The 27,141-nt window shown below is 45.6% G+C and overlaps 2 protein-coding genes across 4 annotated transcripts; one reads left to right on the plus strand and one right to left on the minus strand.

Annotated features, from left to right (window-relative positions):
* Positions 1 to 3,384: 3,384 nt before the first annotated feature.
* On the minus strand, positions 3,385 to 14,823 carry LOC139171161 (arylacetamide deacetylase-like 4). 3 transcript variants are annotated; one of them, XM_070759051.1, is made up of 5 exons: positions 14,694 to 14,823; positions 10,147 to 10,435; positions 8,585 to 8,801; positions 7,296 to 7,359; positions 3,385 to 4,507 (listed from the first exon to the last, which is right to left on the minus strand). In XM_070759051.1, the coding sequence occupies exons 2-5, from the start codon at positions 10,327 to 10,329 to the stop codon at positions 3,733 to 3,735; spliced, it is 1,239 nt and encodes a 412-aa protein (XP_070615152.1). In that variant the 5' UTR covers positions 10,330 to 10,435; positions 14,694 to 14,823; the 3' UTR covers positions 3,385 to 3,732. The 3 variants fall into 3 exon arrangements, with proteins under 3 accessions (XP_070615152.1, XP_070615153.1, XP_070615154.1); XM_070759052.1 differs by lacking the exon at positions 14,694 to 14,823 and adding an exon at positions 13,990 to 14,086; XM_070759053.1 differs by lacking the exon at positions 14,694 to 14,823 and adding an exon at positions 12,140 to 12,157.
* VAMP3 (vesicle associated membrane protein 3) lies at positions 14,172 to 27,141 on the plus strand. The gene is made up of 5 exons (XM_070759054.1): positions 14,172 to 14,318; positions 16,653 to 16,728; positions 21,113 to 21,271; positions 25,189 to 25,240; positions 26,006 to 27,141. Coding segments are annotated over exons 1-5 (309 nt in total). The 5' UTR covers positions 14,172 to 14,316; the 3' UTR covers positions 26,026 to 27,141.

The raw sequence follows: 27,141 nt of genomic DNA on the forward strand, positions 1-27,141 counted from the left end.
GAGAAAGCCCTCTCTCGCAGCCGCCATCGTGGGGAGGCAGGGGCAGCCGCAGCTCCCTTTCCTCCTATTGCCGTACCTCCCCGCCCCTGTCCCCCGCGGGCTGGCAGGGGGGTGGGGAGCGTGCGCCCATGGAAAAGGGTGCGCGGGGGGGTATTTTGGGGTGCGTGCATGCGCACGTGCACAGCTTATGGGGAACGGTGGTCCTGGCTCCCAAGTCCCTATTTTAGCACAGCGGTCACTTAAGACGAGGGCTACCTGTGGAGGCTTTATCCAATTCTTGGGAAGATCTCAAGTTGAAGGACAATGTAGCGTGCAGTGTCGCCAGACATGGGAGATCAGGCCATACGTTTAAATCTTGTGCCGCCTCCCTGACACATTTTATAACCTGCCTGAGGAATTGCAAAATCAAAGATATTGCAAGAATTCTCCATAGCGTCCGCAATACAAGCCTTAAACGGTGAGCAAAATCCACAAACGGGGCGGAGGAAACCTTGGAGTTTCCAGAACGCTCTCCAAGACCAGCCTTAAGGTACACTGAAATAAATAAAACCTCACGTTTATTTGGGTGGCAATCATAAGGCATTGAAACTCAGCCAGGCTTGTACTTAATGCTGCGGAGTTGTTACACAGGGTGTCCAGCAAACCTGGAAGACACAATGATGTGTCACTCACAGTCACTCATGCCCTCATCACCTCGAGGCTCGACTACTGTAATGCTCTCTACATGGGGCTACCTTTGAAAAGTGTTCGGAAACTTCACATCGTGCAGAATGCAGCTGCAAGAGCAGTCATGGGCTTACCTAGGTATGCCCATGTTTCATCAACACTCCGCAGTCTGCATTGGTTGCCGATCAGTTTCCGGTCACAATTCAAAGTGTTGGTTATGACCTTTAAAGCCCTTCATGGCACTGGACCAGAATATCTCCGAGACCGCCTTCTGCCGCACGAATCCCAGCGACCGATTAGGTCCCACAGAGTGGGCCTTCTCTGGGTCCCGTCAACTAAACAATGTCGTTTGGCGGGACCCAGGGGAAGAGCCTTCTCTGTGGCGGCCCCGACTCTCTGGAACCAACTCCCCCCAGAGATTAGAACTGCCCCTACTCTCCTTGCCTTTCGTAAGCTCCTTAAAACCCACCTTTGTCGTCAGGCACGGGGAAACTGATACATCTCCCCCGGGCATATACAATTTATGCATGGTATGTTTGTATGTATGTTTGTTTAGTAAATGGGTTTTTAAAAATCAAACCGGGTTTTTTAAAAATATCTTAAATTATATTTGGATTTGTTATAAATTGTTTTATTCTGTTGTGAGCCACCCCGAGTCTGCGGAGAGGGGCGGCATACAAATATAAATGAATGAATGAATGAATGAATGAATGAATGAATGAATGAATGAATGAATGAATGAATAAATAAATAAATAAATAACAAAGACAGGGAAATCTGGAAATATCAGGGAATTATCAGGGAATTCGTGAAAAAAACCCCAAATAAATCAGGGCAAAAAACCAAATGATTAAAAGTCGGGAAAATCATGTAAAAAAAAAAATGGATCGGGCTGCCTGGCAGAGTCAAGCAAAAATGAGCATAACTGTGGCAACAACTTGCCTCCTCAGCTACCGATATTTCTCCATGGCTTATTTCTCCATACCGATATTTCTCCATGGCTTCTGACAGTCTCCAAATGGGTGAACAGGTGCGGTCAGGCGGTAGGGAAAGCAAGTAGAATGCTTGGCTGCATAGCTAGAGATGTAACAAGCAGGAAGAGGGAGATTGTGACCCCGCTGTATAGAGCACTGGTGAGACCCCATTTGGAATAATACTGTGTCCACTTCTGGAGACCTCACCTACAAAAAGAGATGGATCAAATTGAAGGGGTCCAAAGACTGGCTACAAGAATGGTGGAAGGTCTTAAGCATAAAACGTATCAGGAAAGACTTCATGAACTCCATCTGAATAGTCTGGAGGACAGAAGGGAAAGGGGGGACATGATCGAAACTGCCCGGCTGGGGAAGAATGCAGTGGGGCAGCGAAAATGGAGCTCCACCCCAGAACACCCAATTTACCCTGAAAGATGTTGAAACAAAATGCATAAGCCACGTCCACAGTGTGGTAGTAAAAATTTGGGTAGCCCATCACTGGACGTCATCTACGACCGCCCCTTAACTAGATCACATGTTAAAGGGAAAAGTTATGGAAAATCAGGGTTTTCAAAATGCTTTTCCCCTGGACACTCTGGTTACAAGACTTTTATTCAATTTGCCTTCAACAAAACGCATTTGCACAGTGAGAAAAGTAAAAAATGTACACTTAGACAAGGAGTACTACATCCTGAGGTGGGTTTCACATTCTGTCACCACCATCCAGGAATGGAAAGGTGCTCGTGTGCTGTCCGCGCATCTATGCGACATCAAACAATTCACTCCCTTTCGATGCATTCGTGCAGCATCCGAACTACAGCGACGGGATTGCTCCTTGGAGGTCGCTACTACAGGTTTGCCCAAACCCACTGAATACTACTTATGACAGAAAGAAAGAAAGGAAGGAAGAAGGAAGGAAGGAAGAAAAGAAAGAGAAAGAAAGAGAAAGAAAGAAAGAAAGAAAGAAAGGTTGAGACTTTAGAAAGAGTGCAGAGAAGAGCCACAAAGAGGATTAGGAGACGGGAGGTGACATGATAAATATTTGGTTTGGTAGGGAAGGTTTGCCTATTTGCCGATGACTCTAAAGTGTGCAATAGGGTTGATATTCCTGGAGGCGTCTGTAATATGGTAAATGATTTAGCTTTACTAGATAAATGGTCAAAGCAATGGAAACTGCAGTTTAATGTTTCCAAATGTAAAATAATGCACTTGGGGAAAAGGAATCCTCAATCTGAGTATTGTATTGGCAGTTCTGTGTTAGCAAATACTTCAGAAGAAAAGGATTTAGGGGTAGTGATTTCTGACAGTCTCAAAATGGGTGAACAGTGCAGTCAGGCGGTAGGGAAAGCAAGTAGGATGCTTGGCTGCATAGCTAGAGGTATAACAAGCAGGAAGAGGGAGATTATGATCCCGCTATATAGAATGCTGGTGAGACCACATTTGGAGTACTGTGTTCAGTTCTGGAGACCTCACCTACAAAAAGATATTGACAAAATTGAATGGGTCCAAAGACGGGCTACAAGAATGGTGGAAGGTCTTAAGCATAAAACGTATCAGGAAAGACTTAATGAACTCAATCTGTATAGTCTGGAGAACAGAAGGAAAAGGGGGGACATGATTGAAACATTTAAATATATTAAAGGGTTAAACAAGGTCCAGGAGGGAAGTGTTTTTAATAGGAAAGTGAACACAAGAACAAGGGGACACAATCTGAAGTTAGTTGGGGAAAAGATCAAAAGCAACATGAGAAAATATTATTTTATTGAAAGAGTAGTAGATCCTTGGAACAAACTTCCAGCAGACGTGGTAGATAAATCCACAGTAACTGAATTTAAACATGCCTGGGATAAACATATATCCATCCTAATATAAAATACAGAAAATAGTATAAGGGCAGACTAGATGGACCAGGAGGTCTTTTTCTGCCGTCAGACTTCTATGTTTCTATGTTTCTATTTGAGGGGCTGTCATGGGAAGAAGTTGATTTCCTCTTTAAAGCCCCTGAGAATAGAAACAAGAAGCCACGGATGGAAGATCATTAAGAGTGATCCAACCTTTTTTAAAAATCAGAACAGAGAAAGCCGTTGGGTTTCTAGAAGCGTTTGAAGAATTGGATTATCCTTCTGAGAGTCTTCCTTGTCCCAGAAAACTCCAATGGCCCATATCCTATCAGCAAAAGATTCCCATGAAACCCATCCTCCAGGTGATGCCAGGTGACTGGCACCCCGTTGTCCTCCAGCCGCTTCTTGTACAGCAAGCCTTCGTCTCGGAGAATGTCGTATTCGCAGGTTAAAAGGAACGTCTCCGGGAACTGTCGTAGGGTGGCGTCTTCCATCAGGAGCGGCGAATACATGGGCTCGAAACATCTCCCGTATTCTTTGAAAAGATCTTCCGAGAAGCGGACGGGCACGAACGGCATGTAACCCCGGATTTTGAATTCTTCCGGAATATGCTCGGCGCTGATCCATTTCTGGTATTTTTTCCTGAGCTGCTCCGGGACGTGAGCGTTAGCCATCACACCATCGATGTCCAATTCTCTACCGGTGAGATTAAACAAGCCAAAACGGATAGCCTCCCTCTTGACTACGGGGGGCACCGAATGGTTTTGCTGGTAAGACGGCAGGTTGAAATCCAGAGTTTGTAGGAAAGGGTTGAGTAGAACGTGAGCACTGATCCGGGGTAGGTCCTTCCTGGCCACCAGTTGCTGAGAAATGGCCACAACATAGCAGCCTCCAAAGCTGTCGCCACCCAACACGATCCGTTGAGGGCCCACGCCGAAATCCTCCGCGTGCTTCAAAAAGTACGATACGGCCCTGTAGCAGCTACGTTGTTGAGCTGGGTAGAGGTGTTCGGGTGCCAAGGGATATCTAAGTCAGCAAAAGGAAAAATCTTTCAAATGCATTGGAATTCATTATTATGCCCATGTCACACCAACACTCCACAGTCTGCATTGGTTGCCAATCAGTTTCCGGTCACAATTCAAAGTGTTGGTTATGACCTATAAAGCCCTTCATGGCACCGGACCAGATTATCTCCGGGACCGCCTTCTGCCGCATGAATCCCAGCGACCAGTTAGGTCCCACAGAGTTGGCCTTCTCCGGGTCCCGTCAACTAAACAATGTCGTTTGGCGGGACCCAGGGGAAGAGCCTTCTCTGTGGCGGCCCCGACCCTTTGGAACCAACTCCCGCCAGATATCAGAGTTGCCCCCACCCTCCTAGCCTTTCGCAAGCTCCTTAAAACCCAGCTCTGTCGTCAGGCATGGGGGAATTGATACCTTATAAAATTTATGCATGGTATGCTAGTATGTATGATTGGTTTTTAAATTGGGGTTTTAAATTAACTTAAATATTAGATTTGTTTATATTGTATTATTATTGCTGTGAGCCACCCCGAGTCTGCAGAGAGGGGCGGCATACAAATCTGATAAATAAATAAATAAATTATTATTGTTGTTGTTTGTTGTTATTGTTTGTTGTTGTTGTTATTATTATTATTATTATTATTATTATTATTACAGTGATACCTCATCTTACGAACCCCTCATCATACGAACGTTTCGAGATACACACACACAAAAAAATTAAATCTATAGTGGTACCTCTACTTAAGAACGCCTCTACTGTAGAACTTTTCTAGATAAAAACCGGGTGCTCAAGATTTTTTTGCTTCTTCTTAAGAACCATTTTCTGCTTAAGAACCCGAGCCCGGAAAATTTTCCCAGGAAATTTGAGAGCGGTACGAAGGCCCGGCCAGTTTCCTGTCATTCCCCCTTTAATCCCGGCCATCTTGGGCTTTTCTGGGCCGCCAGTGGAGACTTTTGGTGGCGCTTAAGAAGGCTTTGACACTCCAGAGTGAACGGAGCATTTTCCTTTCTCTGGGCGTTGCCTTAGAGTCCCTGTTTTTTTTTTAAGCCTTAAAGTTTTGGATTTTTTTTATTCTCGTTCCCTCACCTTCTTCCTTAGGCAGCGACTGTCCTCCTCCACTTCTTCATCCTCCTTCTCCCACCCAAATTCTCCTGATGGGTTTGCACGCATTATTTGCTTTTGCATTGATTCCTATGGGGAAAAATTGCTTCTACAGTGATACCTTGTCTTACAAACTTAATTGGTTCCGGGACAAGGTTCTTAAGGTGAAAAGTTTGTAAGATGAAACAATGTTTCCCATAGGAATCAATGGAAAAGCGATTAATGCGTGCAAGTCCAAAATTCACCCTTTTTGCCAGCCGAAGCGCCTGTTTTTGCATTGCTGGGATTTCCCTGAAGCTCCCCTCCATGGGAAACCCCACCTCCGGACTTCCATTGCCACGAAGTGCCCATTTTTGCGCTGCTGGGATTCCCCTGCAGCATCATAAAAACACTGAAGTCTGGAGGTGGTAGTTTTCCATGGAGGGGAGCCTCAGGGGAATCCCAGCAGCGCAAAAACAGGTGCTTCGGTGGCAACGGAAGTCCAGAGGTGGGGCATCCCAGCGGTGGCGGTGGGTTTGTAAGGTGAAAATAGTTTGTAAGAAGAGGCAAAAAAATCTTAAACCCCAGGTTTGTATCTCAAAAAGTTTGTATGACGAGGCATTTGTAAGACGAGGTATCACTGTACTTATAAACTTTTCTATTTAAGAACTTGGTCATGGAACAAATGGAGTTCTTAAGTAGAGCTACCACTGTATTGTTATTATTATTGTTGTTGTTTGTTATTGTTATTATTGTTATTATTATTGTTGTTGTTGTTGTTAATATTATTATTATTATTATTACAGTGATACCTCATCTTACGAACCCCTCATCATACAAACATTTCGAGATACGAACTCGGGGTTTAAGATTTTAAAATTATTATTACTATTACTATTATTATTATTATTATTACTGTTGTTGTTATTTAATTATTGTTGTTATTGTGTAGTCAGCTAGATGTTCAGACAGGGTTTGGTATTTTCGTCTACTTATCAAAGACCTGGGATAGGCAAATATGGATTTTCGACAGTGTTAGCCGGACGAACACAATTTGTACTGTATTTCCCCCAAAATAAGACCTAATCAGAAAATAAACCCTATTGCATCTTTTGAAGGAAAAAATAATTTAAGACCCGGTCTTATTTTTGAGGAAATATGGGTGTTGTTGTTATTGTTACTATCATTATTGTCATTATTATCATTATTATTATTGTCATTATTATTATTGTTATTATTATCTTTATTATCATCATTATTATCATTATTGTCATTACTGTCATCATTATTATCATTATTATTATTATTATCATTAGCTTCATTATTGTCATTATTATCATTATTATTATTGTCATTATTATTATTATTGTTATTATTATCTTTATTATCATCATTATTATCATTATTGTCATTACTGTCATCATTATTATCATTATTATTATTATTATCATTAGCTTCATTATTGTCATTATTATCATTATCATCATTATTATCATCATCATTGTCATTATCACAATTATTATCATTATTATTATCATTATTATCAATCTTATTATCATCATTGTTATTATCATTCTTATTATCATCATTCTTATTATAATTATCATTATTACCATTATCATTATTGTCATTATCAGCATTATTATTATCATTATTATCATTATCATCATTATCACTATCATCATTATTTGGGAATAGTAGTAGTATTACCTGATAGATATGACCACGCTGGCACTTTCCTGGGCAAAGAAACGGCACAGTCTTTCATGGCTTTCTGAAATATTAATATATATATATATATATATATATTAAAACTAATCGAAGAGTAAACGCACGCATTGCAGAACATAAGAATGCAGTCAAAAAAGAAGAAAAAACTTCCTCCCTTGTCCAGCACATTAAAAAAACAGGGCACAAAATTGACTTTGAAAAAACTAAATTATTTTCCAAAACAGAAAATGTATACAGAAGAATAATTATGGAAGCCAAAGAGATAGAAAAGCACCCCCTCAGCATGAACAAATGAGATGACACGTCCCGCCTACCAGAGATTTGGAAACCAGCCTTAAACAAAAAAACATATCATAATCATCACCATGTCAATCCTTCAACTAAATGTGATTCCACCAACCAATCAAATCATTAAAACATAGTCACCCAATCTATTTGCTACATTCAAACCAAATCTCCACCCCCAACACTATATATAAGGAACAAATCCGCCGCCACTGGGATGCTCCGCCTCTGGACTTCCATTGCCAGCCAAAGCGCTGGGATTCCCCTGAGCCTCCTTTTGCTGGGAATCCTCGCCTCTGGACTTCCATTGTCAGCCGAAGCGCCTGTTCTTGCACTGCTGGGATACCCCTGAGGCTCCCCTCGTGGGATTCCCTTCATTTTTGCCAGTGCTGCTTTGAATCCCAGCGAGGGGAGCCTCAGGGAAATCCCAGCAGTACAAGAACGGGCACTTCAGCTGACAACGGAAGTCTGGAGATGCGATTTCCCAGCGAGGAGAGCCTCAGGGAAATCCCAGCAGCACAAGAACGGGCACTTTGGCTGACAACGGAAGTCTGGAGGTGGGATTTCCCAGCAAGGGGAGCCTCAGGGAAATCCCAGCAGCGCGAGAACGGGCACTTCGGCTGACAACGGAAGTCTGGAGGTGGGATTTCCCAGCGAGGAGAGCCTCAGGGAAATCCCAGCAGCGCAAGAACAGGCACTTCAGCTGGCAATGGAAGTCCAGAGGCAGAGATTCCTAGCGGCGCAAGGCAAAAGGGATGAGTTTTGGGATTGCACGCATTATTCGCTTTTACATTGATTCCTATGGGAAACATTGTTTTATCTTACGAACTTTTCTACTTATGAATCTCACCACGGAACAAATTAAGACGAGATAACCCTGTACTTTTAAAGAAAAAACTGGGTACATCCCTTTTTGTTATTTCACTACTGTCGCTAAATGAGCTGTGGTAAGCTGGGAACCATTTGTGTTTTGGAGAACTCACTGAAGCCTCCAGCAATGCCCCCTCCTCCGTGAATCCACACAAGGCCTCCCCGGTTCTCAGGATTGGAAGTTTTGCGCCGATAGACTCTCACGGGCACCCTGTCGAAAAGCGTTTCCTCAATGCTCAGGTCACATGGTCCCGGTGGGAACATACTGCTCAACAGGAACTTCCATGCCACCAATTCATGGCAGATGCCAAGTTTTTTCAGGATTGCGTTCTGCTCGGTGCAAAAATTAAGAGAGAAACCACACAGAGAGATTCAGGGAAATGCTACCAAAAGCGAGGTCAATCAGAATAGAGATGGAAGAGACCTTAGAGGTGTTCTAGCCCAGGTGTAGGCAAAGTTGGCTCTTCCAGGACTTGTGGACTTCAACTCCCAGAATTCCTGAGCATGCTAGCTCAGAAATTCTGGGAGTTAAAGTCCACATGTCGTAGAAGAGCCAACTTTGCCTACCCCTGTCTAGTCCAACCTCTATGCTCATGAGACCTTGTACTCAGTGTTGGGCTGCCAAATTTTTTACTGCCGCGCTGTGGGCGTGGCTTATTTTGTGGGTGTGCCTTGCCGGCCATGCGACCAGGTGGGAGTGGCTTGACAATCATGTGACCAGCAGGTGGCTTAATGGTCATGTGACTGGGTGGGAGTGGCTTACCAACCAAGATAAGTTTTCAAATAGGTGCGAAGTAGCGCTGCGGAAGTAAAAACACCATCTGCGCATGGTGTTTTTACTCCCGCAGCGCTAGCGAGGAGCCAAAGATTGGGGGCGGCGCGGCTGTTTTAAAATGTCGCCGCCGGCATGGGGGGCTTCCTAGCAGCCCCCCAAACCCGGGTTGGGTGTCCGGGGGGTGCTGGCAAGCCCCCCATGCCGGCGGCGACATTTTAAAATAGCCGCGCTGGCTGTCGCCGCTTTCGAGCTGAGTCCCGGAGCGAATTCGCTCCGGGACTCAGCTCAAAAGCGCCGACAGCCAGCGCCAGCGAACGGCTTGTCCGCGCTGGCTGTCGCCGCTTTCGAGCTGAGTCCCGGAGCGAATTCGCTCCGGGACTCAGCTCAAAAGCGCCGACAGCCAGCGCCAGCGAACGGCTTCTCCGCGCTGGCTGTCGCCGCTTTCGAGCTGAGTCCCGGAGCGAATTCGCTCTGGGACTCAGCTCGAAAGCGGCGAGAATGAACGGCGTGGGCGGGCGAAGGGCGGACGGCAGCGAGGAGTTTGCGTGGGCGGTGGGGAAACTCCTTGCTGATGCCCGCTGCTCGCCCTCCCGCCAGCAAGAGGGGGAAGACCCAGGGAAGCCGCCCAGCAGCTGATCTGCCGGGCGCCATCTATGCATGCATGCCCATAGAAAAAAAGGGCACACATGCGCAGATGATGTTTTGACTTCCGGGTTGAAAAATCGCAAATTACCCTGTTCGCAATGGTCGGGGACGCAATAACCGGGGTATTACTGTATATGTTAAAGGAAAATAATAATAATAAAATTAAATCAAATTGGGTTTGCCATCTGTGAATGGGCACCAATATAAATTCCATGAACAACAACACAACTTAAAAGCTAGAAACCAAGGACTTACCAGTGTGAGAAAAATGCTGATGATCAGAGAGAGAAAGCGAAGTTTTCTCCCCTGGTTGATTCCTGGTGGGATATACACCTTGGTGAAATTGTAGTAAAGGACCCACCCGAGAAATATAAACGGGACCGAAATGCAGAAATAAAACATCAGCACCCACAACTCTTGGCCAAATATAATTTGCATGCTGGAAGGATCCTGGAATTTATATATTCCGGTTAAAGGAAATTGCAATCCTAGTTTACTTTCAAAAAAAGCTTTTCGGCGAGGTCTGCATTGCCACGTCGTCCTCCTGGAACGGGAGAAAGGTGTGTGCCTGAGTTTGGTGCAATTGGTTAGCCCATGTCTTGAACTTGAAACCAAGCCAAACTTTTCCCTAGTCCTTCCCTGCTTGGGAAGATTACGCCACCTGTTTTGTGGGCCTTTTTTGATCACCCAGCAGATTAAATGTTGTTTTTATTTATGGCCTGCATTATGGAGGCACGCCACTGTGCCCGGGCAATTTTTTTTTCTAGAACTGAGAATTTTGAAACAAAAACCAGGTTGGATGAGAGGTTTCCTCATTGAACACTTAAAAAACAGAATACATAACAAACTTCTGCGAAATCAAACTGTCTACTTAGGAAGCCACACTGATTGACAGTCAATTTCACCTGCTGTTGTGCAAATGGAAGAGTTGTGCAAATGAAATATTCAACGAGAATATTTCATTCATTCAGATCTAGGATGTGTTATTTGAGTGTTTCCTTTAATTTTTTTTTTGAGCAGCAATTTCTTTGTCTTAAATCTATGACTTGTTTTCCACTAACATTTGGCCTCTGGATCCAAAAATAACCACATTTTTTTTGTTGTATGACGTCAAATTTTTAAGCTACAGGATACCCTCAAAAGTCATACAAATTGTGCATATAAAAAGGAAAGTAAAAACTTACAAAATGTACTGTTTACAAATTCATACAAAGGGTATAATAGTTATTGCAAGTTTAATTGTGTTTATACAAATACTGTAGGGTTTTTTTTTAATCAAACGGTAATTATACATATTAAGTCATACAAATTGTGCATATAAATCATCTGCTACAATGTCCGTCCTGTCAATGACTACTTCAGCTTCAACCACAACAACACACAAGCACACAACAGATACAAGCTTAAAGTAAACCACTCTAAACTCGACTGCAGGAAATACGATTTTAGTAACCAAGTAGTTGAGGCATGGAACTCACTACCAGAGCCCCGAGTCTTCGGAGAGGGGTGGCATACAAATCTAATAATTATTATTATAATAATTATTAATTACCAGATTCTGAATTATCATCATCTAACTCCCCAAAACTTTACCCTTAGATTATCCACTGTTGACCTCTCCCAATTCCAAAGAGGTCAGTAAGGGGCATGCATAAGTGCACCAGCATGCCTTCCGTCCCCTGTCCTAATGTTTCCCTTTTACTAGTATCATGTGTATAAATATTATATCTTTGTATACCACCAAAATAAATAAACAAACATAATCTGAGTACAAAATATTTAGTAACAATAAATTGAAGAGGAATTATAAAAGAACTATATAAGACCAATTATGAAATGTAAAATGTGTAAAACGATATGAATAACTGAATAAAATTTGATAAGAAACAATTAAGATTGGGACAGTTAAGAGAGAAATAAGAAAAATTATTAAAAAGAAGAGAAAATATATATTTTTTAAAATAAACATCATCTGAAACTCATTGCTGGTTAATGCTGAAGATAAAGAATACAGAATACTTTTAAAGGTGGGATTTCTTTTATCAATGGTTAGATAATAAAGGGTAGAAATTAGAAAAAAATGTACATTGGCTGGTGTGGAGGGTATATTACTTTCACCTTTTACGTTGCATTACTGAAATAAATGAACTTTGGCACGATATTCTAATTTTTCGAGTTTCACCTGTAGCTTGCTTAACCGCAGACATAAATAATTAGTACAAGAAAGTAGCCAAGAACTCCAACTAACCATGCCTGAAGGGACTTCAGAGGGAGGAATAGGAAATATTTAATTCTCAAAAGAGCTGTCGGAGGAAATTGCTAGCTTAGACATAGGAGGGAGGCATAGAAATTGTGGCAAGGCCATAATATTAAAAAAAATACGTAGTTCTTATAGGGGTCCCCAAAGTTGGGAATTTTAAGACTTGTAGACTACAACTTCTGGTCAATGAAGTTCACAAGTCTTAAAGACCCCTCTCCTAAGAAGTGGATGACCATAGCTAGCGCAACACATGTTTAAAATGTCAACACTCCTTAAGTATATAATCTGCTAACAATGCACATATGTGATGGATCAGGGAAACACGTAGGAGAGGCAGTCGGAACAGAGTTTAACTTCATAGTATCTCAGCTAATGAGGAATGAGGAGGGATGTGGCAGTTGGTGTTATGAAATGTTGATTGGAGAAGATTGGAGAAAACCAAATTAATATAGTGTCTGTGTTGCAACAGAACTTAGCATAACTTTTATTGTCATGTCGAATGTACTTTGTACATTCTTGAAGGTTTAATCCTAAATCCTTAATCCTATGTAGCTTCTGCTCCGGTAATGTCACACTACTAACCAGAGCATACAAAACTTTTGCCAGACCAATCCTCGAATACAGCTCATCTGTCTGGAACCCCCACTGCATTTCAGACATAAACACTCTAGAAAACATCCAGAAATACTTTACGAGAAGAGCCCTCCACTCCTCTACTCTCAACAGAATACCTTACGCAACTAGACTTACACAATCCTAGGTTTAGGAAGCTTAGAACTATGTTGCCTTAAACCACGACCTAAACATAGCCCATAAAATCATCTGCTACAATGTCCTTCCTGTCAAGGACTACTTCAGCTTCACACAACAGATACAAACTTAAAGTAAACCGCTCCAAACTCGACTGCAGGAAATACGACTTTAATAACCAAGGAGTTGATGCATGGAACTCACTACCAGACTCTGTAGTATCATCAAACAAACCCCAAAACTTTCCCCTTAGACTCTCCATTGTCCACCTCTCCCGATTCCTAAGAGGTCAATAAGGGGCGTGCATAAGTGCACCAGCGTGTCTTCCGTCTCCGCTCCTAATGTTTCTCTTTTACTATTATCATGTATATAAATATTATTATATCTTTGTATACCACCAATACGTAATTGACAAAACTAACTAACTAAATATAAATAAATAAATACATTTATCGGTCCTACATTAAAATGTGATTTTTAACGTCTTCCCTACCACTTGGCTGGTTATCAACCAGGATAACTTGCTCCATGTTGGAAAAGAATGAAAGAAGATAGATGATAGATAGATAGAAGATAGATGGATGGATAAACAGAAAGAGAAAGAGATGATAGAAAGATGATAGAGATTGATTGATTGATTGATTGATTGATAGATGATAAGTAAATGAGATAGACAGATGATGGATGGATGGATAGATAGATGAAACAGAAAGAGAGAGAGATGATAGAAAGATAGATAGATAAATAGGTAGATAGATGATAGATTGATGATATATGATGGATGGATGGATAAACAGAAAGAGAGATGATAGATGATGATTGATTGATTGATTGATATATGATAGATAGATAGATAGATAGGTAGGTAGGTAGGTAGATAGATAGATAGATAGATAGATAGATAGATAGATAGATAGATAGATAGATTATAAATGGATAGATGGATAAACAGAAAGAGAAAGATGATGATGGATGGATAGATTCGATCGATCTCCCTTTTAGGGCTCAGCCTATGTGAAGGCCTGCCTTACTCTTCCTCTTAAGAGTACCGTTGGTTTCTTCTGCAACGGGGCCCGTTCTATTTCTACCTGCTTTGCCTTTTTTGCAATTTGGGTCCACTTTTTTTCTCTCCAATCGAACCAATCCCAAACTTTAGCTTCGGGATTGATTCCCTTGGCAAGGAGATTTTCCCCCTCAGCCCACGCGCGCGGGCGCCCGCCCCCACGCCTAGCGGAGGATACATCACACCCCCTTCCCTTCCTCCTCCTCCTCCCCGGCGTAAAACCGAACCACCCGCCCCCGCGGGGAGGGGTTTTTGCGCGGCCCGCCCCGGACGCGCCCCGCAAAAAATCTGCGCTGCAAACTTCGCTTCTCCTTCCTTCCTCGTTCTGCGGATAGCGACCTCCTCCGCCGTTATGTGAGTTCCTTCCGAGGGGAGGGGGCTACCTTGGGAAGAGGAAAGGGGGGCTCCCGCTGGATTCCCCCCCTTTCTCTTTTTTGCAAGCAAACTGCGGGGAAAGTTTTTTCTTGGGAACTTTTGATTTGCAACCGTGCGCCCTCGCCTCTCCATTCTTTCTCACTCCCCAAAAAAGGCCCTTTGTGGGGGGGGTCTCCGCTAGGGGCAGCGCGAGTTAGAAGGGACCTTGGGCTAATAGGCAGGGCCGTGTGGCCGGAGAGAGAAGGCCGAGACTTTGCAGGCCGCCTTGGACGGGACGGGGGCCCCAGGATTTTTGGAAACCTTTTGCTCGACTTTCCATTTCATTTGATTTAATTCGGAGCCAAAGTTTCCTACCTCCAGATCTGTTGCAACTACGTTGTGGTTTTGGGGTTCTTTTGCTTTGTGTTTTTCCTCCAAAAGGCTGAGTTGCAACTTGGTTGCAACTTGGTTGCAACTAGTTGCAAAAAATGAAAAAGAAAACAGCAAACCCTGGGGCGATGCCCATTTCCGGGACAGGCGGAGTTCCGACTAACTCCGGCGTAAGAGAAGCCGGCCTGTTTTCGGTTCCCCTGAAGAGGGGAACGGAGAGCCCTGAACCGCTGGGTGGGTGGATGTTGCGGGGGCTTTGAGTATGTGCTGGGCGAACCCCCCGGGGTAGTTTTATCTCCTTGGTAAACTCTACGAGGAGGTTTTAACGTGGCAAACTGGGGTGCTTGTGGCCTAGAGGTAGAGCTCTGGCCTCACAAACCGGGAGGGTTTGTGAGTTCGATCCTAGGTAGAGGCAGAGGTGAGGGTCGTTGGGGGTTGGAGTAGATGACCTTTAAGGTCCCTTCCGACTCTGTTTAATCTGTTGAAATGGCTCTGCAGGCTGGAATTGGGGCTTGGGTTCAAAAAGAGCTGGAAGGGGACCTTGGAGGTCTTCTAGTCCAACCCCCCTGCTCAAGGAAGAGACCCTAAACTATTTCAGTTAAACAGAATAGAGGTGGAAGGGACCTTGGAGGTCTTCTAGTCCAACCCCCTGCTCAAGGAATAGACCCTAAACTATTTCAATTAATCAGAATAGAGTTGGAAGGGACCTTGGAGATTTTCTAGTCCACCCCCTTCTCAAGCAGGAAGCCCTCTACAATTTCAGACAGTCTCTTCTTAAAAACCTCCATTGATGGAGCATTCACAACTTCTGGTGGCAAGCTGTTCCACAGGTTAATGGTCCTCACTGTTAGGAAGTTTCTCCTTAATTCCAGATTGCTCCTCTCCTTGTTTAGTTTCCACCCATTGCTTCTTGTTCTAGCTTCAGGTGTTTTGGAGAATAGCTTGACTCCCTCTTCTTTGGGGCCACCCCTGAGATATTGGAATGCTGCTATCATGTCTCCCCTGGTCCTTCTTTTCCTTAAACTAGCCATGCCCAGTTCCTGCAACCGTTCTTCACATGTTTCAGCCTCCAGTCCCCTAATCATCTCTGCACTCTTGTTCAAACATACACTGCTCAAAAAAAATAAAGGGAACACTTAAACAACACAATATAACTCCCAAGTCAATCAAACTTCTGAGAAAACAAACAGTCCACTTGGGAAGTAACACTGATGGACAATCAATTTCACCTGCTGTTGTGCAAATGGAATAGTTGTACAAATGAAATATTCAATGAGAATATTTCATTCATTCAGATCTAGGATGTGTTATTTGAGTGCTCCCTTTATTTTTTTAGCAGTACAGTATAGAAAATAAACCAACAATATGTAAGCTTACATATACAGTACTGTAGTAGAATACTATTGCTTTAAGAGCTAGTAATGTGGATGGCCACAAGAGGGAGCCATAACTGTGATAATTTCCCCTAATTTGCTACTCTGCTAAGTTGTCTTTGTGACTGCTGTAGAATTGTGTGTTCAAATGATGATTTAATGTACACTGCTCCCAAAAAATAAAGGGAACACTTAAACAACACAATATAACTCCAAGTAAATCAAACTTCTGTGAAACCAAACTGTCCACTTAGGAAGCAACCCTGATGGACAATCAATTTCACCTGCTGTTGTGCACATTTAACTTTGTACAGAACAAGGTGTTCAAGGAGTTATTGGCTGATGTAATTGTGTATGACTAGGATTGTTCTTGACTAAGGTAAATAACAGTTTCTACACTCGGTGTATCTGAATTGTATTGCTGAATTACTGCTTGTATCTCTGGGCTATCAGTTGGATATTTGCTAGACCTCCAGACTTCCTCTGTGCATGTGTATCTTTGACCACTCCGAGATTACTTTTCACACTCCTTAACATCTTTGTTTGTGTGTATGTGTGCGTGCGTTTGTAGGTCTGGTGAGCCTGTATCCGGTGCTGCTTCCGGCAGCAACCGACGTCTTCAGCAGACTCAGAACCAAGTGGATGAGGTAGGTATGGGCAGGTTCTTCAGAATTAGGATGGTGGGTCAGCTCAGGGGTGGTTGGGTGGGTGAAGCTGCAGCCTCTTATGATGACAACCAGTTTGAGGGCTTCCTGATGGGTCCCTCAGTTGAACAGCCCAACCAGTTGGCTTCCTAAAAGGCCCAACCACTTGAAGAATTCTTGAGGGGTCCATCAATTGAAGGGCTCAACCTGTTGGCTTCCTGAAGGGCCCAACCAGTTGGCTTCCTAAAAGCCAACCCGTTGAAGGCTTCTTGAGGGGTCCATCAATTGAAGGGCTCAACCAGTTGGCTTCCTGAAGGACCCAACCGGTTGAAGGCTTCTTGAGGGGTCCATGATTTGAAAGGCTCAACCAGTTGGCTTCCTGAAGGGCCCAACCAGTTGAAGGCTTCTTGATGGGTCCATCAATTAAAGGGGCCCAACTAATTGGTTTTCTGAAGGGCCCAACCAGTTGGCTTCCTGAAGGGCCCAACCAGTTGAAGGATTCTTGGGGGGGTCCATCAATTCAAGGGCTAAACCAGTTGGCTTCCTGAAGGACCCAACCAGTTGAAGGATTCTTGATGGGTCCATCAATTAAAGGGGCCCAACCAGTTGGCTTCCTGAAGGGCCCAACCAGTTGAAGGATTCTTGTGGGGGGGGTCCATCAATTGAAGGGCTCAACCAGTTGGCTTCCTGAAGGGCCCAACCAGTTGAGGGCTTCTTGATGGGTCCATCAGTTAAAGGACCCAACCGGTTGAGGGCTTCTTTATGGGTCCATCAATTGAAGGGTCCAACCAGTTGAGGGTTTCTTGAAGAGTCCATCAATTGAAGGGCTCAACCAGTTGGCTTCCTGAAGGGCCCAACAAGTTGAAGGATTCTTGATGGGTCCATTAGTTGAAGGTGCAGCCAGTTGAGGGCTTCCTAATGGGCCCATCAGTGGAAGGGTGCAAACAGTTGGCTTCCTGAAGGGTCCATCAGTTGATGGGTCCAACCAGTTGAGTTCTAGAACAACCCCGTGTTTCAAGCAGTAGATCTTGGACCATTTCAGTCAACCCATCAGAATAGAACTAGAAATGACCTTGGGGGGTCTTCTAGTCCAACTCCCAACTCCACTATACAATTTCAATCAATTCATGCAAAACCTCCAGTGATGAAGGTTCATGTTGGCAAAGCCGTTCCACTTCTGGTGGCAAGCCATTCCACTGGCGAATTGTCCTCCCTGTCAGGAAGTTTCTCCTTAGTTCCAGGTGTCTTATCTCCTGGATGAGTTCCCATTCATTGTTCCTTGTCCTCATTGCTTTCCTTAGGACCAAAGTACAGTGGTACCTCAAGATACGAACCCCTCGTCTTACGAACAACTCGTGATACGAACCCGGGGTTCAGAAAAAATTTGCCTCTTCTTACGAACTTTTTTCGAGTTACGAACGCCAAACCCGAACTTCCGGGTTCGGCGCTCGGGAGGCTGCTGGGAAGCCCCCCGGCTGTTTTAAAAGGTGACAGCCGGGCGGCGGGGCTTCCCAGCAGCCTCCGAACGCAGAACACGGAAGTTCGGGTTTGGCGTGCGGCGTTCGGAGGCTGCTGGAAAGCCGCGCGGCTGTTTAAAAGGTGACCGCTGGGCTGGGGGGCTTCCCAGCAACCCCCCGAACCCGGAAGTTCGGCAAAAGTTCGGGGTTCGGGGGGTTGCTGGGAAGCCCCCCAGCCCGGCGGTCACCTTTTAAAACAGCCGTGCGGCTTTCCAGCAGCCTCCGAATGCCAAACGCGGAAGTTCGGGTTTGGTGTTCGGCTTCAGGAGGCTGCTGGAAAGCCGCCTGGCTGTTTTAAAAGGTGACAGCTGGCGGTGGGGCTTCTCGGCGGCGGCAGCAGGCTCATAAGACTGAAAACGGGTTCGGGAGGCCACTTTGGGGTTTTGTCTGGGAGGGAGGGCAGGAGGTCCGGCGCTGGGGGAGAGAGTCAGGAAGGTCCTCCTGCTCTCCCCCCCAGCGAAAAACGCAAAGACGGTCTGCCGCCGCATGACAGGCAGGGCGGAGCAGCCTGGAGCAAAGGGAGTCTGAAACCGCCGGCGGCTTCAGCTTCCCATTGCTCCGCGGGCGGCGGCAGACCGCCTTTGTATTTTTGGCTGGGGGGTGGGAAGCAGGAGGCGCAGGATCGCCGGGCGTGGGGCGAGGCAGCAGGTCTGCATCCTGGGTGGGCGGGCGGCGGGCGAGGAGGCGCGGCCGAGCGGGCCCGGCTCAGGCTCCGGCTAGACCTCCAGTGAGGACAGGACGGGCAGCGGCTAGGCGCGGCAGCGAGGGTGCATCCAACTTGGGGCTGGCGGCGCCCGACGCAGCGGGGAACATCAGCGCAGGAGGCAGGAGAGGACCGGGCGAAGTGAGGAGAACCGCCGCTGTCGCCGCTCGGCCGCGCCTCCTCGCCCGCCGCCCGCCCCGCCCAGGATGCAGACCTGCTGCCTCGCCCTGCGCCTGCCGCCGGCCCGATCCTGCGTCTCCTGCTTCTGGGCTGGCAACGTCTCCGGCTGCTTAACTTCTCCTGTCCAGCCCGAAGCTGAAAGAAAAACGTGGAGGCTGGTGAACAAAGGGCAGAACTTTCGGCTTCTGGATGGATGGGAGGAGCTAAGTGCCTGTCGGAGAACTTCCTGGGCATGAAAGCTCGCGAATCGAACAAGGATGAAAACCAGGAAGCTCTCCGAGCTCGGGAAGGAGCCCACGGTCAGTCGGCTGCGGGCGGGAGGAAAGTGAATGCCACGGGGCTGGGCTCGGCTCCCCCCCCTTACCAGCCCAGCAGGCAGCCGCCGCGGAAGGCTCCATTCTGTTCCCTGCCGGCCCCGTGGGCTCGGTTACATCTTCCGCTGCCAGCCAGGCCATGCTGGCGGCAGCGCAACAAAGAGGCATTCGCCTTCCTCCCGCCCGCAGCCGACTGACCGTGGGCTCCTTCCCGAGTTCGGAGAGCTTCCTGGTTTTCGTCCTTGTTGAATTCACGAGCTTTCATGCCCAGGAAGCTCTCCGAGCTCGGGAAGGAGCCCACGGTCAGTCGGTTGCGGACGGGAGGAAAGCGAATGCCACGGGGCTGGGCTCGGCTCCCCCCCCTTACCAGCCCAGCAGGCAGCCACTGTGGAAGGCTCCGTTCTGTTCCCTGCCGGCCCCGTGGGCTCGGTTACATCTTCCGCTGCCAGCCAGGCCATGCTGGCGGCAGCGCAACAAAGAGGCATTCGCTTTCCTCCCGCCCGCAGCTGACTGACCGTGGGCTTGCTGGGAAGCCCCGCAGCCCGGCTGTCACTTTTTAAAACAGCCGGGAGTTTTCTGAGCAGCCTCCGAGAACTAAGAACCCAAACGCCAAACCCTCCACGCACTTTGCCCTGAATGCCTGCTGGCTCACGCGGGCAGCAGCAGACCCCCTTTGGGTTTTCGGCTCGGGGGGGGGCAGGAGGACCTTCCTAACTCCCTCCCCCCGAGCCGACAACCCAAAGGGGGTCTGCTGCTGCCCGCATGAGCCAGGAGGTATTCAGGGCGAAGTGCGTGGAGGGTTTGGCGTTTGGGTTCTCGGTTCTCGGAGGCTGCTCGGAAAACTCCCGGCTGTTTTAAACAGTGACAGCCAGGCTGCGGGGCTTCCCAGCATGCCTCATGGCTCACGCGGGCAGCAGCAGACCCCCTTTGGGTTTTCGGTTGGGGGGGGCAGGAGAACCTTCCTAACTCCCTGCCCCCGAGCCGAAAACCCAAAGGGGGTCTGCTGCTGCCCGCTTGAGCCAGGAGGCATGCTGGGAAGCCCCGTAGCCCGGCTGTCACTTTTTAAAACAGCCGGGAGTTTTCCGAGCAGCCTTCTGAACCCAAACGCCAAACCCTCCACGCACTTCGCCCTGAATGCCTCCTGGCTCACGCGGGCAGCAGCAGACCCCCCTTTGGGTTTTCGGCTCGGGGGGAGGGAGTTAGGAAGGTCCTACTTCTCCCCCCCCCAGCCAAAAACTCAAAGCCTGTCTCCTGCCGCACGGTTTAGCCAGGACAGGAGCGGCGAAGTGACTTGGAGGAATGGGAAGCTCAAACCGCCCTTTTTCAGCTTCCCATTCCTCCACGTCACTTTGCCGGGTTCGGGAGGCTGCTGGGAAGCCCCCCCAGCTGTTTTAAAAGGTGACAGCCGGGCGGCAGCGTTTTTTTGCGGGGGTTTTTTTGTTGTTGCACGGATTAATTGACTTTACATTGTTTCCTATGGGAAACAATGTTTCGTCTTACGAACCTTTCGTCTTACGAACCTCCCCCGGAACCAATTAGGTTCGTATCTTGAAGTTCCACTGTATAATTGATTTAAAAAGAAAAGCTCTTAACTTCAGCAAGGGGTTGGTCTAGAAGACCTCCGCGGTCCCTTCCTGCCTTTACGATCCTATGTTCTAAACCTTTACTTCTAGGTGGTGGATATCATGCGGGTCAATGTTGACAAGGTTTTGGAGAGGGACCAGAAGCTATCCGAGCTGGACGATCGGGCCGACGCCTTACAAGCAGGAGCTGCCCAGTTTGAGACTAACGCGGCCAAGTTGAAGAGGAAATATTGGTGGAAGAATTGCAAGGTGAGGGGGCTTGGTGTGGAGGTGGTCAACTTTCTTGTCTTGGAGGACCACCCTTCCGTCTTCCTGCTTAGATGGTCCATTCTATGTATTCCCTTGCTTCAAGAGGGACGTACAGTAGTTGGTGGCAAAGTGAGCTTCGAATAGATGCACAAGAGATGAAGAATATAGTGGAGAGTATAAGGCAGTGGTCTCAAACTCGCGGCCCGCAGGCCAACTGCAACCCTCGGGAAAATAGTTTGCGGCCCCCACCTCAATATCAAAGTTTAATGTCAGTGCGGTCCGAGTTTGATACGAATGGCACTTTTCAGTGTTGTGTGCAGAGCTGAATGAACCTACCAATCACGGTTGGGCATATTGCTCTGGGAGGCGGGACATCAGCCGGGCATATTGCGAACTTGCGCCATTACCCTGGGCTCAGAAGCGGAGGCGGAAATTGCTACTCAGCAGGACAGAAAAAAAGCGGAAAAGATGCATCGGCTAAAGTTTAGCCACTAAACACTGAAACAGTGACACCAAGTGGAATTATATATTACACAGCCCCAAACATGTCTTATTCAAAGCCTGCAGTGAGGAGAAAAGTTGGTGGTGAGCACAGACAATTTCAGGAAAAGTGGGAAGTGCAATATTTCTTTGTTGAGCCCAGGGGCATCCCGACATGTCTTATTTCCACAGAGAAAGTTGCGGTGCACAAAGAATACAATTTGAAATGTCATTACACAACTAGACATGATGAGGAATATGCAAAAATACCAGGGAGATGAGAGAGCAAACCAGGTTGCTAATCTTATTTATTTATTTATTTATTTATTTATTTATTTATTTATTTATTTATTTATTTATTTATTTATTTATTTATTTATTTATTTATTTATTATTTAGATTTGTATGCCACCCCTCTCCGTGAACTCAGGGCGGCTCACAACAGGCATAAACAAATCGTACAAATCCAAATAGATTCAAATAAATTTAAATATTTAAAAAAGTTTAAAAAAGAACCCCGATATACTAACAAGCACACACACAAACATACCATACATAAATTGTACGTGCCCGGGGGAGATGTTTCAGTTCACCCATGCCTGACGACAAAGGTGGGTTTTAAGAACTTTACGGAAGGCAGGGAGAGTAGGGGCAGTTCTAATCTCCGGGGGGAGTTGGTTCCAGAGAGTCGGGGCCACCACAGAGAAGGCTCTTCCCCTGGGGCCCGCCAACCGACATTGTTTAGTTGACGGGACCCGGAGAAGGCCCACTCTGTGGGACCTAATCGGTCGCTGGGATTCGTGCGGCAGGAGGCGGTCTCGGAGGTATTCTGGTCCAATGCCATGAAGGGCTTTAAAGGTCATAACCAACACTTAAAACATCTGAGGCAACCAAAGAGAATGATGCAGCAGTTGAAGTTAGCTACGTGGTTAGTGAGATGATTGCTAAAGCAGGGAAGCCATTCAAAGAAGTTGAATTCGTAAAAAAGTGCATATTACAGGCTGCAAGTATTGTCTGTCCAGAAAAGAAAGGTCAGGTTAGCAACACCTTTCTGCCCACAATGTAGCAGAGCGCATTTCTGACCTGTCAAGTGACATTTATGATCAACTGTTTGAGAAAGTAAAATGTTTCAGTGTACACTCAGTCGCTCTTGATGAGACCACAGACATCACCGACACTGCCCAGCTCGCAATCTATGTCCGTTAAATGTTAAAGAGCTGTTAATACAGACATTGTTATTAGAATAGAATAGAATAGAATAGAATTTTTATTGGCCAAGTGTTATTGGTGCATATGCTCTCGGCGTACATAAATAAAATATACATTTGTCAAGAATCATGTGGTACAACACTTAATGATTGTCATAGGGGTCAAATAAGCAATGAAGAAGCAATATTAATAAAAATCTTAGGATATAAGCAACAAGTTACAGTCATACAGTCTACATGGGAGGAAATGGGTGAAAGGAATGATGAGAAAAACTAGTAGAATAGAAGTGCAGATTTAGTAGAAAATCTGACAGTGTTGAGGGAATTATTTGTTTAGTAGAGTGATGGCGTTCGGAAAAAACCTGTTCTTGTGTCTAGTTGTCTTGGTGTGCAGTGCTCTGTAGCGACGTTTTGAGGGTAGGAGTTGAAACAATTTGTGTCCAGGATGTGAGGGGTCAGTAAATATTTTCCCCACCCTCTTTTTGACTCGTGCAGTATACAGGTCTTCAATGGAAGGCAGGTTGGCAGCAATTGTTTTTTCTGCAGTTCTGATTATCCTCTGAAGTCCGTGTCAGTCCTGTTGGGTTGCAGCACCAAACCAGACAGTTATAGAGGTGCAGATGACAGACTAAATGATTCCTCTGTAGAACTGGATCAGCAGTTCCTTGGGCAGTTTGAGCTTCCTGAGCTGGCGCAGAAAGAACATTCTTTGTTGTGCTTTTTTGATGATGTTTTTGATGTTAGGTGACCATTTTAGGTCTTGAGATATACAGAACCTGAATAATAATAATTACATTTCTCTAGTCAGCAACTACATGTGGTTTCTTTAGTCTTCTATGTCTGCTGTATTATTATTATTATTATTATCATTTTCATTTTATTTATTTATTACTGATTTATTTATTTATTTTCTTATGAATTTTTCTTACGAATTATTTTTTAATATAAAATAACATGAAAAATAAAGACAGTTGATATTGGAATGTTTTTGCAAGAGATTTCCTTGTGGAAAACCTGATGTGGCCCAGCCTCACCCAGCCTCTACCTCCAGCGGCCCCCGGGTAAATTGAGTTTGAGACCCCTGGTATAAGGAAAATTAAGAATACAAGGGTTAGAGAAATGAGAAGGAAAATATTGCATAAAGTGGTATTGCACACATTTCTAAGAATGCTAAGGCACGCTGTTGGCATTGATGTCAGGTGAGAGGGTTGTTTTTGCATATGTTTTGGGAGTATCCGGTAAATGCAAGATGAGATTAATAGGATGCTGAATATAAAATGGGTGATTACAAAGGATTCCGGCCCTCTTTCCTCCCAGGAGATTCCTAGAGAGGCCCCACAGAGACTTCTCCCCACCTTTTCCGGCCCTCTTTCGTCCCAGGACATTCCTAGAGAGGCCCCACGGAGGCTTCTCCCTGCCTATTCCAGCCCTCTTTCCTCCCAGGAGATTCCTAGAGAGGCCCCACGGAGGCTTCTCCCTGCCTATTCCGGCCCTGTTTTCTCCCAGGAGATTCCTAGACAGGCCCCACGGAGGCTTCTCCCTGCCTATTCCGGCCCTGTTTTCTCCCAGGAGATTTCTAGACAGGCCCCACAGAGGCTTCTCCCCACCTTTTCCGGCCCTGTTTTCTCCCAGGAGATTCCTAGAGAGGCCCCACAGAGGGCTTCTCCCTGCCTATTCCAGCCCTCTTTCCTCCCAGGAGATTCCTAGAGAGGCCCCACGGAGGCTTCTCCCTGCCTATTCCGGCCCTGTTTTCTCCCAGGAGATTCCTAGAGAGGCCCCACGGAGGCTTCTCCCCACCTTTTCCGGCCCTCTTTCCTCCCAGGACATTCCTAGAGAAGCCCCACGGAGGCTTCTCCCTGCCTATTCCAGCCCTCTTTCCTCCCAGGAGATTCCTAGAGAGGCCCCACGGAGGCTTCTCCCCACCTTTTCCGGCCCTGTTTTCTCCCAGGAGATTCCTAGAGAGGCTCCACGGAGGCTTCTCCCTGCCTATTCCGGCCCTGTTTGCTCCCAGGAGATTCCTAGACAGGCCCCACGGAGGCTTCTCCCCGCCTTTTCTGGCTACAGTTTCGGAGGCTCGGGTTTGTAAGTGGAAAATGGTTCTTGAGAAGAGGCAAAAAAATCTTGAACACCTGGTTCTTGTCTAGAAAAGTTTGTTAGTAGAGATGTTCTTAGGTAGAGGTACCACTGTACGGGTATTTAGTTCATTTATTATTATTATTTATTTTTCAGATGTGGATCATATTGATTACAGTGGCAGTAGTCCTCCTCATCATTATCATCCGTAAGTATCTTAAAGAGGCTTGAAGGAGGTCATTAAGTACGGGGGTCCTCCCTTAGCAACTGACCTTGTTTGGCAACTATTCCCAATAGTGATGGAAAGGAACCTTGGTGAACCAATCCTCACATATATGACCTTTGCAGTTCCGGTTAGCAAAGGGCAGCTGTGGTAAAGATTGTAAACTGCTTCACTTAGTGGCCGAGTTGCTCATCCAAATTTGGTCACTAAATGAGGACTGCTTGTATTTATTGGACCTGGGACTGCAGTAATCGAGGTTCGACTACTGCATTACTCTGTACATGGGGCTGCCTTTGAAGAACGTTCGGAGACTGCAAATTGTGCAAAATGCAGCCAGGCAAGCTATTGTGGGACGACCAAGATCTGCCCACATTTCAACATCACTCCACAAGCTGCACTGGTTGCCAATTTGTCTCCGGCCCCAATTCAAAGTGCTGGTTATGACCTATAAAGCCTCCACCCTCCCTGTGGTTTCTCCAATCACACACATTATTTGCTTTTACATTGATTTCTATGGGAAAAATTGCTTCTTCTTACAAACTTTTCTACTTAAGAACCTGGTCATGAAACGAATTAAGTTCGTAAGTAGAGGTACCACTGTATATACATGTTCAGAATGGTGCCACTCTATTATTTATTATTATTTATTTGTAAAATATATGTGTAGGCCCAATTTAATTGAAATAATCATTTTTAAAAGCATGCTGGGTTTTTTTTTTGCTAATCTTTCATTTTTCTTCTTCTTTGAAGTTTGGAGTGTGTATGGCTGACCTCGCAGAAGATTTAAAACCCTGTTCCAACCTCCAAATTCTTCCATGTCACCTGCTTTGTGCCAAGCTTTCGTAAGGATGCACAAATCATTTATTCTGGACTGCTGTGTTTTATAACTCTTTATAGTTTGAGTGACAGACAGCTCAGAAGTATGCAAGTGTGCAGCAGGGGGAAAAACCTCCCCGCCTCCATCTTGATCGTTTTCTAAAATTGCTATTTTTTTCGGACAAATCCTCTCCCCGCTAGACAGTTAGAAACGGAGAATCAATTCATACCTCTGCTTTCCTAAAATTAATCAAATTTTTTTTAAAAAAAAAAAACCACAATTGCGGTGTAGAGAATCTTTAAACCGCAATTTATCGAGGGGAGCGTGTCCTATTGTGCAAACACTACTCTTTTTTTAAGCCTCTTGCAAAGATTTTGCACGCTTCCCACATTTAAAATAACCACCGAGAACCTGGGAAGTATTTTGGATGTCAGTCTAGTTGGGTGTCCGTTGTCACTACAACTCAGGGCCTCGTTTGAACCCGAAGGAACCACTAGTTGCACATATGCAGTAATTGTGATTTCAACACAGTTGCAAGCCAAAAAAAATAAATAAAAACACAATGACTTTTTGGAAGAATTTTGACACTTTTTTTGCCACCCTTGTTCTGAATTGCCAATTTAGTAATTCTGTTAACGAGGCTTATTTTTCCTGTAGAGTCTGTCTGTGATTCTCTCACTTTTGTCATATTTTTGTGTGTGTATTTGTCCTGTCGGTTTAGCACCTCCAAAGAGCCACAAATAATAGTTGATTCCCCATAAATTATTCAAGCTGTCTTTATCGGATTATTTTTCTACTGGCCTACGGAAAACCTGGTTACATTTCTGGGAGTATTTTTCTCCAACACTTTTGTATAGCTTGAAAAGCGCCTTGGAAACGCCTGAAATGTGGGCTCTACTCATTATTGTAACCGATTCCTAACCAAACTTGAATGGCTGTGTTTTTTCTACTACTACTAACAAGCAATTATGGTTATTCTCAGCCGGGCAGAAAAATTGTCAACAAGATTGGATGAGTCAGGTGGCTGAGATTTTATAGTAGCTATTTAATAAAGAGTGATCAATCCACA

The sequence above is a fragment of the Erythrolamprus reginae genome, chromosome 8 (assembly GCF_031021105.1).
Source record: "Erythrolamprus reginae isolate rEryReg1 chromosome 8, rEryReg1.hap1, whole genome shotgun sequence".
Taxonomy (NCBI): Eukaryota; Metazoa; Chordata; class Lepidosauria; order Squamata; family Dipsadidae; genus Erythrolamprus; species Erythrolamprus reginae.

What these genes read in the sequence shown, in the direction of transcription:
- LOC139171161 (XM_070759051.1), bottom strand. Translation starts at nt 10,329, where the DNA reads ATGCAAATTATATTTGGCCAAGAGTTGTGGGTGCTGATGTTTTATTTC. An exon ending in TCAGCATTTTTCTCACACTG is followed by an intron (nt 8,802 to 10,146) that starts GTAAGTCCTTGG and finishes TGCACCGAGCAG; the next exon opens with AACGCAATCCTGAAAAAACT. An exon ending in GGGCATTGCTGGAGGCTTCA is followed by an intron (nt 7,360 to 8,584) that starts GTGAGTTCTCCA and finishes TTAATATTTCAG; the next exon opens with AAAGCCATGAAAGACTGTGC.
- VAMP3 (XM_070759054.1), top strand. An exon ending in CTCAGAACCAAGTGGATGAG is followed by an intron (nt 16,729 to 21,112) that starts GTAGGTATGGGC and finishes CTTTACTTCTAG; the next exon opens with GTGGTGGATATCATGCGGGT. An exon ending in CCTCCTCATCATTATCATCC is followed by an intron (nt 25,241 to 26,005) that starts GTAAGTATCTTA and finishes TCTTCTTTGAAG; the next exon opens with TTTGGAGTGTGTATGGCTGA.